The sequence below is a fragment of the Hipposideros armiger genome, unplaced genomic scaffold (genome assembly GCF_001890085.2).
Source record: "Hipposideros armiger isolate ML-2016 unplaced genomic scaffold, ASM189008v1 scaffold_298, whole genome shotgun sequence".
NCBI classification, from domain to species: Eukaryota; Metazoa; Chordata; class Mammalia; order Chiroptera; family Hipposideridae; genus Hipposideros; species Hipposideros armiger.
Genome location: NW_017731648.1, coordinates 742768 through 756441, shown reverse-complemented (window position 1 = coordinate 756441; position 13674 = coordinate 742768). Strand labels below are relative to the sequence as shown.

The window sequence follows — 13674 nt, the reverse complement described above, 5'->3', positions numbered from 1 at the left end:
GCTGTTGCTCAGAGCTCAAACTCTTGAGCGAGCTCTCAACCAGCTGAGCCACTCGGCCGGCCCTGGTTTCCCTTTTTATAAGAACACTGTCACCAGTGTTTACTGGCATAATTAAAATTTAGGACAAGTAGGCCTCCGATGGGCAGTTTCCTGATCCTCAGGTGCCTGCTGGTTCTTGCCTCCACCTCAGTCCCTTTTCCACATGTGCTACAAGCACCTGGTAGGCCAGGTGTGCAGGGCCCTCCATTCTTGCCTTTCCCTCTGCCTGGGACACTCTCCTCTGGGGTCTTCAAGGGGTTGGTTCCACTGCAGGGCACCCACCCCGACTGCCGCTTCTGAAGCAGCCCCCACTCTCTCACTACTAGCACCATTTTCAATGCACTTCTTGATCTTCAGGACATTCTCACTCATTTAACCATTTACCTGATCTCTGTCCTTCTCAGTGCCTCCTAGGTCCCCAGCACCTGGCACAAAATAGATGCTGCTTAAGATATGCCAATCAGACACATAGCTAATCAAATGATTCCAAAAGTCAGAAGTTGCTCAATCTGTGACCTCAGTCCCATCCTCAGACACAAGTGCCACAGCGTCCACTGTTCACCCTACTCCTGAAAGCTATGGCCACACCTTCCCATCCCTGCTGTCCCCGGGTGTGTCTGGCTCTGGATGAGTAAGGCCCAGTTCAGGTCCTGGCTACTGCACTCCTCCCTGTGTGACTTCAAGTTCTCCCCTCTGGCCTCAATTTCCCTACTTCTAAAGCAGGGATGCTAAAAGTAGTATATGCATCTCAGGGCTTCTGGGACCTCGTGGTCTGATTTTAGACACAGCACAGGGTGATTCTCCACAAATATCAGCTCTTAACTGTGTCAAAAACATCTAGTAGCATGTGAAACCGAAAGGGCCACTCAGCCTCTGATTTAAGCTGAGGGTGACTCCAAGAGGGAAACCCCCCTAGCACCCAGCAGGGTCCTCATCAGCAATATAAGCAGGAACCCAATCGCACCGGATGCAGTCTTTCCTCTCCAGTGTCATCCAGCTTCGGAGGCAGGGTAATTGTTCTTTTATTCAGATTGCAGCTAATGTCCTATAAATACCTCATTATTGGCTTGTATTTTTCCAAAGCTTTAATACAATAAGGGCTTAATTACAGCAATGCACTTGGCAACCCCAGTAAATTAAGGGTTAGCTGATGTTCCCATTTTTCTCTGTAGTAGAGGGGCCTGTAATTTCGGCATTTTCATTCAAATCAGGCAAAAGCTTGGCAGATGTGGCTCTGAGCCAAATGCAAACACCCAGAGAAACACGGGATTCCATTCTAAGACAGGTCCCTTCTTCCCGCACTATCTTTGAAAACTCTCACTCCAAAACTTTCCATGAGACCATCCTCTGCCCTCACCCAGAACCGACCAGGCTTATTACCAGGGGATTTCAATCTGTGTACCTAGTGAAGGCCATTATCCTTAGATAAATAACTCTGAGCTTTAGAGAAAATTGTCTTCCTGGTTACAAACATAATCCCAAAATGAGCAAAAACAAACTAAGAATCACATGGGGGGACAACCCACATGTGGGGCTCAGGGATATACATCTTTCCAGGCTTTTTACTACATAAATATAACTGTTTTGAACAAGATGGGATCACAGTCCGTTCGGTTTGGGACCCAACAGGTCTTACAAGGCTTTCTGGGTTATTAAATCCTCTTCTAGGGCCGGCCGAGTGGCGCATTGGTTAAAAACTGGCTTGGGATGCCACAGAGCCCCAGTTCGGATCCCACATATGAGGGCCAGTGACTCTGCCCTCTGCAGCTAAGATGGTGAACGGCAGCTCGACCTGGGGCTGGGCTGCCTTGGGTGGCCAGCGACGGTGTAAGCTGCAGTCCCCTGCTGCAGTGGGTTGCCATGGGCTACCGTGTGTGGCCGGCAGCCAGCGTGAGCGGCCAGCAGCCGGAGTGAGCGGCTGTCCAGAAGCCGGCGACTGATCTGCTTCGCCAGGGAAGAGCGCAATGATGGTGCCAGCTTGGGCCAGTGAAGCGACGTCCTCCACAACTAGACTGAAGAACAAAAGGACAGCAACTTGTCTGTTCCCCTTCCCCCAGTTCCCCAGCGCTGTTCCCCTCCCCCCAACTCCCCATTAAAATCTTAAAAAAAAAAAAATCCTCTTCTAGATCACGCTTGAGGACCTATTTCACAATCGGTTATCTGGACACATTGTTTGTCTAGCCAGTTCCCTGCTGTTGGGCATTCTTGCTCCCAATTTCCCACTAGCATAAATGAAATAAGCGGAAATAATTTTCAGAGCCAAATACTTGCTCTAAGCCACTGTTCCCACTTAGAAACAAACCAGGAACAGGCTCCTGCTAGCACTTCAGGATCTGGGGAACGGGTGTGCATGTGGTTCCCCAGCTGGTTCTGGCTTTCACTGACAGGCACTCAATTAAAATGTGCTGTTACTTATATTAACCAAGTAATTACGAATTCCTTTTCTTTAAGGAAAAAGAAATTAACAACTGATCCTCAGAGTCCTGACCCAGGGCTATGCAAAATGCAGGAGTCTAATGTTTCACAAGGATTACCTAATTTGATCCTAGGCCCACTCCCAGGAGGGAGAGACCACTGTGATCCCCATTTTCCAGAGAAGGAAACTGAGGCCCAGAGAATTGAAGTCATTCAACTAATGTGCAGCAATGCATGGACGGCCACATTCCCACAGGCACCTCTGGACCCTCCCCATCAGGGCTGACACGGGTACTACAGACCACACAGGCAAAGGCAATTTCGTTTTGCCCCAAAGAAAGGACAATGGAAATAGCAGCCATATTTCCAAATGGCTTTTAGCACCTAAGATCCATTAAGGGACAAATCAGCCCAAAGGGCATACCATGTGCCCCATGTCTGGCAGGGACATGAGCCAACGGTCATCTGGCACCAGACAGAAGCCATGCTTCCCTAGAGGGACACATCACCAAAGACCAAACGGAAAGACAGCTGGAGATGGCAGACTCCCATGGGCAGCTGTTTCTTGTTAAAAGAAAAATGGCACCAGATACCTACATGAATTCATGGGATCCGCTCAGAGAAAATCAAGGTAAGGCTGAAAATCAAAGGCGAAGCCCTCAGCTTGCCCAGAACTAGATACAGAAAGATAGTAAGGGCAACCCCAGCAGCTTTCCCTCAGCTCAGAGCCCTCCCTAGTCCTCAGGGCTCAGCATGGCCCACACCCACCCAGATTGACCAGAATCCCTCCCTAACTTCATCTCCTCCCCCTATACTAGCCTCCAGGCACGCTCCCACCTCAGGGCTTTTGCACTGGCTGTTCCCACAGACTGGGATGCTTTTCCTTCACCTCCTTAAGTCCCTGTTCAAATGTCCCCTTCTCATGTAGGCCTTCCCTGACCCTCCCCTATTTAAAACCCTAAACCTTCCCCTGCCCCCTTCCACATGCTCGCCTTAATCCTGCTCTTTTTTTTCCATAAAAGTTATCACCTTCTACCATGTTTCTTCTTTATCTGGCCCCTGCTGGAAAGCCAGCTACCCCAGGACAGGAGTTTTGGTATCTTGCTCAGGGCTATGTCTACAGCCCTAGAATAGGCCCAGAAACACATTTCAATGAACGAATGAAAAATGCAGAGCATTTTAGGCATCCTCCCAAGCACTCTAAATGGTCTCATTTAATCCTCACTCCACCCTTAATGAGGGGCACCATGTGACATTATCTGCCCTAAGAAGTCAAACACACCCAACCAGGATACCTGACTGGGGCCTATGAGTAGATACTGTAAACAGCCCCATTTCCTAGCTGGGGAAACTGAGACTCACAGAGGAAAGGCTCACATAACTAAGCCCAGGCCTCAAGAGTTAGAAGCCTTAACCTTGGCCTCCTGCAGCTCTTTCCACAAGAAACAATTTCCCAAGCCCCCTCTTACCAGCTCCTGAGGCTAAATGACAAGGGTGAAAATGAAGATATCTGCTGGTGCAGAGCAGGACAAGCCAAGGGTTTTAAATGCAAAGGTTTCCAGGACCAGGAGGCAAATGCGAAATGGGCCTGGGCAAGCACTAGGGAGTAGTGAAGACTGTGGCAGCTCAAGTGGCCAGTCCTAGTTTGACCAGGCAGCCAGCGGCTGCTGCTTCTGAGATCCAGGCAGTTGGTGCCAAGCAAGACATGGGAACAGGAAGGCCAGAAAACACTGATCGTAACAGCAGCAGCCATGGGTACACAGCTACAGCCAAACATGGTGGAGGTAGGCCCAGGGCCAAGAGCCTGTGTGCTACACCGCCAAACTCTAAAGATCTTCGGGTGTTTGTTAGCACTGCAGAAATCTGGATTTTTATGAAAATCTAATTTTTAAATATTTACAGCTAATTAAAAACAAAACATTTTAAACACCATGCAGGTAAAACAAAAGACCAAGATTTGGCCCCCAGGGCCACTGATGCCCAACCCCCATACAGGGCTAAGTTACTGGGTCATTCCCATTCCAACCACATTCTTAGAAAATCCACAAGGAGGAGGCAATGAAATGGAGCAACCTGTGCTGACCCCCAGGCACCTGCTCTTGACCCTCTCTTGTTTGTTCCTAGAAATCAGTGGGCTATCCACTGTACTGGTCCATGGTGAGAAGACTAAAACAACAGTTTGACCAAATGCCCAAAAAGTAGGCAGTGGAATTCAAAGTGAGGCCCATCTGCCAGCCCCTTGTATCAGGGCTTTGAAGCTGAGAGGCCTTACCCACATTCCAGAAATAAAAAGAAATTAGCTCTGTTAGAGCATACCATACCCAAAGAGAGGCCTTTTGACAACTTTGGTTCTCAGGCCCTGAATTAATAATGCTCTTAACGATAGACGTCACACTGCGGATTTATGGGAGGAGGTTGCTACAGAAGCCAGCTCAGTAGTAGTTGGCAGTCACCAGAAGCCAGCGTGGACGGGGGAAGATAGGCGAGGGACAGAAGAAAGGTGGGAAAGGAGACAGACTCACCTCCCCCCCAAAGTCCCCAATTCCTCACTGAACAGCCTCAAGCAAAAGTGCTCAGCTCTCTAAATCTCAGCTTCCTGCTCTGTAAAGTGGGATCATAGCAGTGCCACCCTCAAGAGGCTTAAATGAAGTCCAGTGTGAAACTTGAGACCACTTTAATTTTGATTAGCTTTTGTTGTCAATATGAGAGGAACCAGCACAGTGCATAATGGCCATAGACCTACAGTGTGCCAGGTACTATGCTAAAAAGCACTTTCAATATATGTCACTGCATCCTTGCAACATTCTTGAGGGACCATCACCCCATTTTTAGGGACCATCATCTCATTTTAGGCAAACAAGACTCACAGAGGTCAAAGGCAACTAAAATGGAGTTTTGCAGAGGCCCACCAGAAGCTTGGGCAGGCAGAAAGATGGCCATGCAGGGATGCCCATAACCCAGGCCTAGCTGACCACAAACCCACACCTTTCCGCCACAGCAGACAGAGGGCAAAGTGCCAGAGACAAAGCAGCAAAGGAGGAAATTCACGCCTCCAGGCCTCTGGGAAGGCTCTATGGGCAGGCAGGGGTGAGGCCACCAGGCTGGTGGCCTTGGGCAAACGGCGGGGCCTTTCTGAGACTCCCTGTTCATCTCTAAGGTGGGAATAACGGAACCTCCACCCCACCTGCGCATCAAGGAACTCAGGACGCTGAACCAAGAAAGAGCTCGGCCTGGCTGCCTGCTGGATGAACGTTACTCCTTAACACTGATAACAGTAATGACAATGACTACAATGCGATCATTCGACAGCCACTGTCACAAAAGGAATCCTTCTCAGAATGAAAATGTGGCCGCCCATTTGGGAAGCAGAAGAAGGGAGAGGAGAGAATCAACCATCCTCAATGGCCACATAATTGGTTCTCATTCATTAGCTTCCTGAATCCCCGAAAGAGCAGAGTGGAATCTGTCCACTGGACAGATGGGCAAACTGAGGCTTCTCAGGGCTGCCCTGGGAAGACCTTATCCCAGCTCTTATCACGGACACTTGATCAGATGAGAAATCCCTTCCCAGACTCTGGGAGGGCCCCCAATTAGCAGGCTTTAGCTTGGTATCTGGCCCCTGTGTTCTGGGGTCCTGGAACACCCTAACATGGGCCAGGAAATAATCCTGGAGAAAATCCCCCCCCCCAAGTCCTAATTCCAACTGAGAAGGGAGTAGTTTAAGTCTCATCCTTCAGCTCCTTTCTCTTCTCTAAGTTCCTATCATCCCCTACCACAGAGGTTAGGCCAGGCAGTCAGGGGCTGTTAAGGGCACTGATGGGCAGACTAGAACGACAGGCACTAGGACAGAGGAACTAAAGGTTCCACTTGCGAGAGAGGAGCCAGTGTTTGCCAGGGACCAAACTGAAGAGTCAGGCCTGAAAAGCCAGACAACAGACTCCCCTAGGTCCAGACAGCCAGTCAGATAGCAGAGGACAGCTGGGGGTAACCCAACAGAGGAATGGCTAAGTGTTAAAGTGTTTAAGGAGCACGGATGGGCGGCCAGACTACACGGGTCACCCTGGACAGCTAGCCAGACAGCAGGGGGCTGCCCTGAAGAACTGGACAGATGGACAGCCAAATGGTGGTGGCAGGGAGGCCTATCCAGAACAGAGAGACAGCTAACCAGACGGGGGACTGCTCAAGATTAATAAACAGCCAGCCAGACCGCAGGGGTCAGCCCAAAACACATATAGGTGGCAGGTTTGGGACAGAGAACCCCTGATCCACAGGCAACCAGATGGCAGAATTCACCCACTAAAGCTGTGGACCACAGTCGGCAGCGGTCCACCGCACCTCCTAGCCCACAATCCCCCACACTCCCACTCTCACCCCCAGCCCCAGCCGGTGAGACTCGCCTTGGGTCTGGGCCGACTCCCCAGACCCTGCAGTGAGCCCTACACTCAGGGCGTCCCACAGGACCCGCCTCCTAGTCCCGATCCCCACCGCAGGCACGCAAGCGCCGCAGTTACGCCGGCGGCGCAGGGCGCGCCATTCTCGGTCCGCCCTCCGCGCCGTAGGCCGCCGCCCGCCCGCCGTCGCCGCTGTGCGAGCTCACCGGCCCACGAAGTTCTCCAGCACCGAGCTCTTGCCGGCACTCTGGCCGCCCACCACGGCGATCTGCGGAAGGTCCAGGTGGCAACTCTGGCCGATGGAGCTAAAGGCGTCCTGCAGCTTGTTGACCAGCGGGATCAGCTCTTCCATCCCGCGGTTGCCCATGGCGCCGGCAGCCCCGGCCTGAGCGCCCAGCGCTCCCCGCCCGCCCTCGGCCCTCAACGACACGGCCCCGCAGCGTCCACGGCCGTTGCTCCCCGCCCGCCCGGGCCTCGGCGCGACGCCCGCTCCGGCTCGGCCTCACGGTCGCCACTTCATCCGGTTCTCAGGCGACACCCGACCCGAGCGACCTCCCGCCTGGGCCTCGGGGCTGCACCCAAAGCCCGCGCGCCACCCCCGATTGGTCGGCCAAGCTGCCACTTGTGAACACCAACCAATGAAAGTTAGGCACGGGCTTACGGCTGAATGAGCCTTCCCCCTGGGGACCTCCTCGCGGGATCATTGGATGTTAGAACTGTCGCTGTTATGCGAAAGCCAATAGAAGCGGGTAGTGAGATGTCAAGGCCGGTAAGTGGTGTTTCAGGAAAAGGCATGTTGGTTCCGCCTGCTTGGGGGAGGCAGGCAAATCCGCCAGTTTTATTGGCAACAACGTTGGCCAATGATGGTTAGCCAAGGGTTTCTCATTTGACGCTACCTAGTCCTCTAAAAATCTTCCATTGGTTTATATAAATATCACTCCATTCCATCAGCCAACAAACCGAAGGAGGGCGGACTTTAACCTCCGAATCTTGACTCTGATTGAGAACTGTATCTGTCAATCAACAATCTCCCATTCTTACTCGGGATTGCTGTATGTCTATTAAGAGTCTTCTGGAGCAAAGGGTAAGGCTCACCGCACCGGCGAAGGGCAATTCTTGGTAGGAGCCGGTGGAGATTGATACTTGTGTTTCCAGGCTGTAAAGAAAACTACTAGTCCCAGAATACATCTCGGCCCCGGGCTTGCAAACCAGCTCTCTGCACGAGGTTCCTGGGCGCTTTGAAGGTGGAAGTGCAGCGATGTTAATGGTTTCTAAGGAGAGGCGGTCTAACTCTGCATTGTCGTCTCCCACTCTCATTCCTATATCAAGTCACACCTCCATGCGTTTGCAAATGCTGTACCCTCTTCTTGAAATACCTTCCGCTCACACTGGATCTAGATGAGGCTAACACATCCAACGTTGTTCCTCTGCCTCTTCAACTGTAGCGAGCGCATCATTATCTTTTTGAGTACCCATTGAAACTCAGCGGATCCTCTCCCCATGAAAAGACACATTAAAAAGTGATTTTATGGGCCGGCCTAGTGGCGCATTGGTTAAGAGCTGGCTTGGGATGCCAGAGGGCCCCGGTTCAGATCCCACATATGAGGGCCAGTGACACTGCCCTCTACAGCTAAGATGCTGAACAACAGCTCAACCTGGAGCTGGGCTGCCGTGAGTCGCTGGCTACAGCATAGGCTGCGGCCCCTGCTGCAGTGGGTTGCCCTGGGCTGCCATGAGTCGCTGGCTACAGCATAGGCTGCGGCCCCTGCTGCAGTGGGTTGCCCTGGGCTGCCATGAGTCGCTGGCTACAGCATAGGCTGCGGCCCCTGCTGCAGTGGGTTGCCCTGGGCTGCCATGAGTCGCTGGCTACAGCATAGGCTGCGGCCCCTGCTGCAGTGGGTTGCCATGGGCTACCGTGTGTAGCCAGCAGCCAGCGTGAGCAGCCAGCAGCCGCAGTGAGCAACGTCCTCCACAACTAGATTGAAGAACAAAAGGACAGCAACTTGTCTGTTCCTCTTCCCCCAATTCCCCAGTGCTGTTCCCATCCCCAATTCCCCAATAAAAATCTTTAAAAAAAAAAAAAAAGAATTGATTTTATCCCTCTGGGTATAGATGGATTGGAGAGAAACTGAGGAGTTCAGAGAATGGAGAAGAGCCGTGGGGGTAGGAAAGTGGACTGATTCGGAGAAACAGTGGAGAGGAGGCTGGTAGAGTGGCCAGTAATAGTATATGACACTCCAAGACCCAAACCTCTGGTCTTAGAGAGATGGGCATACAGAGACCAACAAGATTTGGCATTTTAGCCTTGACTAGAATAGCAGAATAACCTGGAAACACTCTAACTGCCCATTTGTGGAGCTATTATAGTTAAATAAATACTATGCAGCAGCTATAAATAAGATGAGGAAGTCTTCATGTACTGACATGTAAACAATTTGAAAGATACTGAGGGGGAAAAAAGCAAGGTACAGAACTGTGAAGAACACCAACATTCATGAAAATATGTATACATGGAAAATTTCTGGAAGAATACACAAACTGATCAAAATAGTTGCATTTTTATGTTATCTGGATGATCCTACACATGTATTACTTTTTCAATTAAATAACCCTTATCTTCTAAGAGCACCAACTCTGTAATTGGCCACATCTAGGTTGCATCCTGGGCCTGTTTATTTGTAGGGTGATAATGACCAAGTGACTTGATTCGCCTGAACCTGTTTCATCATCTACAAAATGGCTAACGTAGCTATTCATGCATTACTAAGTTGCAAGAATAAAATACACATAACAACCATTTACAACAAGGTCAGGCACAGTGTAAGCACCTGCTTGATCACACCTATTGTCATTATCACTGTTTTCTGACAGCAAGATTAAGTCACATGTTGGAAGAGTCAAGGCTAAGGGCATGAGCCATGAGGTCTGGAGCCAGGCTGCTACTTCCTCAGTGGTGACCTTGGGCAAGCTAGTCACCTCTCTGGGCCTCTTTTCTCACCTATAAAAAGGAGGAGGACAAGAGTGCCCACCCCAGGCCGGCCAAGTGGCTCGGTTGGTTAAGAGCTCGCTCAAGAGTACGAATTCTGAGCAACAGCGGTTCAAGTCCCGGCCTGAGCTGAGCTGCCGCTGAGCTGCCAACAGGTGGCAGAATGCAATGGCTCAGCTAAAAAAAAAAAAAAGTGCCTACCCCTAGAGTGGCTGGGGGCCTGGGCCACAGGAAAGAAATGCAGCTCAGCTCCCACTCTGGGTCACTTCCTACATGCTGGGTTATGCCAGGTGGTTTTCCAGATGCCAGCTGTTACTATGGTTACTGGTTACTACTATCAAAGGAATGTGAGGGACATCAGCTGCAATGACACACAGACCAGGAAGGGGACCAAAACAGGCCACCTCCCCAAGAAGTCACAGACACACTCTTAAGTTATAATAAAAAACCAAATCCTTCAATGTCTTCCATCCCCTCCCCTACCCCCCAAGCCAGGTCAACTCAGTGTGATTCCCACAGAGGCCAGGGCTTCAGTGGCCCACGTGGGACAGAGGGTGGGGTCCCCATACATGGTGCCCATGAAGTCCCGGACGAAGTCAGGAAAGCGTTTCTCCACAATGCTGGCGCGTACCGCTCCCATCAGCCGCAACTATGGGGTGGAGGTGTCAGTGTCAGCCACCTGCACCTGAAGACCCCGCCCCCACCCCTGCCTCGCCCACCCAAGCCACAGACCCACCTGATAGGCGATATTGTGAACGGTGAGGTGGTGCAGGGCGGCGGTGTTGTCACTGTGGAGTAGTGCATGCAGGAAGGCCCGGCTGTGCCTGGGGACAGGAGACCAGGGCTCAGCAGTGTAGGGTCCTGCCCCCCTCCACAACCTGCCCCAGGCCCCAGGCCCCATCCTCTCATACTTCTGGCAGGTGGGACAGGAACACTCAGGGTCTATGGGGCGGAAGTCCTTCTGAAAATGCTTCTTCTTCAGCTGCAGGTTTCCCGTGGGCACCAGGGCGGAGCCAAAGCGCTGGGGGAGGAAAGGGGGAATGGTAGGCAGGTCAACCAGGTCTTCACCCCCTCTGCCCCATATCCACTTTGGCACTGCCCAGTCCCCCGCCACTACTGCCCAGAGCCTCACCGCTGTCCGCGTGGGGAAAACACAGTCGAACATGTCGCATCCAAGAGCCACGCAGACCACCAGATCAGTGGCATAGCTGGGGGTGGGGCCGTGAGGGGAGACGAGCACAGTACCTCAAGCCCTGGTCACACATCCAGGCCCTCCTCCCGACCCTCAGGCTCCCCCTGGACTGAGACCCTCAAAACCACCCCTAGCAGAGGGCCATGTCCTCCTTACTCCCCTCCCAAGCAGGTCTTTGTCCTTCCCCCCCTCACCACGGGGCTGGGGGTCCCCAGAAATCCACTCCCTAAAGGGGGGCTCTCTGCCCCCTTTTGGACATACCCAACCCCCATCAGGTATCGGGGCTTGTCCTTAGGCAGCCTCGAAGTGCTCAGCGCCACCATCCTCCAGAATTGGCCCTTACTCTCACCGCCACTCAGGCCCCCGATGGCGAAGCCAGGCACGTCCCTCTTGGTCATCTCTGAGGGTACAGGGCAAGGTGAGGGGCGGCCACAGAAAAGGAAATGCTGCTCCCCCTTTCCTCCTCCTCCTCCTCCTCCTCTCTGTCCCCATCTCTGCCTCCCCTTCATCTCCACAGCCACTGCCTTGGTGTAGTACTCACTTTCACCCTTCCCTGGGCAACCACTCCTGCCTCCTCATGGGTCTTCTGCTTTCTGTCCTATTGGGATTTTTCTACGATTCCTCACTGGTTCCTATCACACTCCCACTCAACAGCCCTCCATGTCTCCCCAGCCCCTCAGTGTATCAATTAATGCTATAGATTCTAGAGCTCAAGGTCTGGGTCCAAATCCCAGCTCTGCAACATCCAACTGTCTGGCTTGGGGTGAGTGACTTAACAGCTCTATGCCTCAGTTTTCTCTTCTGTAACCTCAGGAACCTGGTAGTTCCCACATTATAGGATGGTTATGATAAATCAATGGGTCAAACCATGATCAGAACTTGGCATAGTGTCTGGTGAACACCCAAAAATTGATAGCTATTGGAATTACTATTATTCTGCAAACATTTTACTCCATTCTGCCTCTGGGCCTTTGCTTCAGCTGTTCCTTCCGCTTGGAGTGCCCTTTCTCCCATTAATAACCACTGCCTGAGCACCATCACATGTCAGGCCCTGGTAGGGCCCCCAGCGATGTGACAAGCCCTGGTCCTGCCAGCACATGGCTCTACCTTCCAGGCAGGTGGCCCGGAGATCCGCGTCCAGCCCACCCTGGATGATGGCGAAGAGATTTTGCTTGTCCGGCCGCCGATGGGCTGCAATGCAACGGTCCAGCCAGCGGATTGATCTGTAAGAGGACCAATCAGCCATTTGGGCCTAGTGAGGAGTAGGGAAACAAGGCTACAGGACCAAGATCCTCTCCCCTGACACACACACACACACACACACACACACAATCACATGCACACACACACCTGTACATGGCCTCCTCTACACGTGGCCCCGTCACAGTGCTGCTAACCACGTCATCTAGCTGCATGATGATGTCTGAGCCTGGGGGGTGAGAATGGGGCACTGTCACTAAGAAAGCCCCCGCCTCCTGTTGGGGACAGACTGGACCCCAACAGTCCCTCCTTGGGTCTTGTTGACTCCCACATAACCCCCTAATCTGTTTATACAACAGCCAGAGGGAGCTTACAAAATGCACATCTGCTCCTGCCTCCCCCAGCTAACTCCTGCCCTGGCACATAAAATAAAATCCCACTTCTGCAAATTTACCCTTCAAGAATAAAACACTGTGGTGTGGCAATAACAGCAAGATCGGAACCCAAGTATCCATCAACAGGGGTTTCGTTAAATAAACCATGGTCCACCCCTTAACAGAAATATACCTTCCTCACCATTCCAAAATCCAGACACTTCTCAAAACAAAAGGCTTTTTCTTATGTTTATGGCACATTCATTTGGTAACAAAACCCAAGATGGTTATAAACCATTCAAAAATCCAACTTAGTATGAAGACTCATAAAGTGTTAATCCAATAAAAGTTAAGTATATGCCATGTGATCCAGAAATTCCACTTTTGGGTATATTCCCAAAAGAATTGAAAGCATGGTCTTGAAGAGATACTTGCACACCCATTTTCATAGCATTATTTACAACAGCCAAAAAGTGGAAGCAACCCAAGTGTCCATCGACAGATGAACAGATAAACAAAATGTGATAGACATACAATGGGATGTTATCCAGCCTTGAAAAGGAAGGAAATTCTGACACCTGCTACAACATGGATAAACCTTGTTAAGTGAAATAAGCCAGTCACTAAAGGACAAATACTATATGATTCTTCGATGAGGTCCCTAAAGTAGTTAAATTCTTAGAGAAGGGTGGCTGTCAGAGGCAGGTGGGAAGAGGAATACGGAGTTATGGTTTAATGGGGTCAGAGTTTTAGTTTTGCAATGAAAAGAGTTCTAGAGATGGATGGTGGTGATGGCTATACAACATGTGAATGTACTTAATGCCACTGAACTGGACATTTAAAAATGGTTAACGGGGGGCCGGCAGAGTGGCGCGATGCTTAAGAACTGGCTTGGGATGCCAGAGGGCCCCAGTTTGGATCCCACATATGAGGGCAAGTGACACTGCCCTCTGCAGCTAAGATGCTCAACCTGGAGCTGGGTTGCCATGAGTCGCCAGCGATGGGCATAGGCCGCAGCCCCTGCTGCAGAGGGTTGCCATGTGCTACCGTTTGTAGCCAACAGCCAGCGTGAGCGGC

At 51.5% G+C, this 13674-nt stretch overlaps 2 protein-coding genes across 15 annotated transcripts in view; both read right to left on the bottom strand.

Annotated features, from left to right (window-relative positions):
* Window positions 1-8420, bottom strand: part of DNM2 (dynamin 2) — a 96812-nt gene extending 88392 nt beyond the window's left edge. For 5 of the 13 annotated variants that reach the window (XM_019659247.1, XM_019659250.1, XM_019659252.1 and 2 more), the window contains exon 1: window positions 7052-8419. In XM_019659247.1, coding sequence (XP_019514792.1) covers window positions 7052-7212 — 161 coding nt within the window. In that variant the 5' untranslated portion in view covers window positions 7213-8419. Of the gene's footprint in view, window positions 1-7051 lie in introns of all 13 variants that reach the window. The other 8 variants (XM_019659253.1, XM_019659249.1, XM_019659248.1 and 5 more) reach the window with 2 other exon arrangements.
* A 1841-nt stretch (window positions 8421-10261) lies between these two features.
* The window catches only part of QTRT1 (queuine tRNA-ribosyltransferase catalytic subunit 1), an 8755-nt gene continuing 5342 nt past the window's right edge, over window positions 10262-13674 (bottom strand). Inside the window, exons 4-10 of one of the 2 annotated variants that reach the window (XM_019659215.1) lie at window positions 12374-12452; window positions 12131-12246; window positions 11285-11423; window positions 10964-11039; window positions 10743-10852; window positions 10568-10655; window positions 10262-10480 (exon numbers count right to left, since the gene is read on the bottom strand). In XM_019659215.1, the coding sequence (XP_019514760.1) occupies window positions 10328-10480; window positions 10568-10655; window positions 10743-10852; window positions 10964-11039; window positions 11285-11423; window positions 12131-12246; window positions 12374-12452 (761 nt within the window). In that variant the 3' untranslated portion in view covers window positions 10262-10327. The remainder of the gene's footprint in view (window positions 10481-10567; window positions 10656-10742; window positions 10853-10963; window positions 11040-11284; window positions 11424-12130; window positions 12247-12373; window positions 12453-13674) is intronic. The other variant, XM_019659216.1, reaches the window with a different exon arrangement.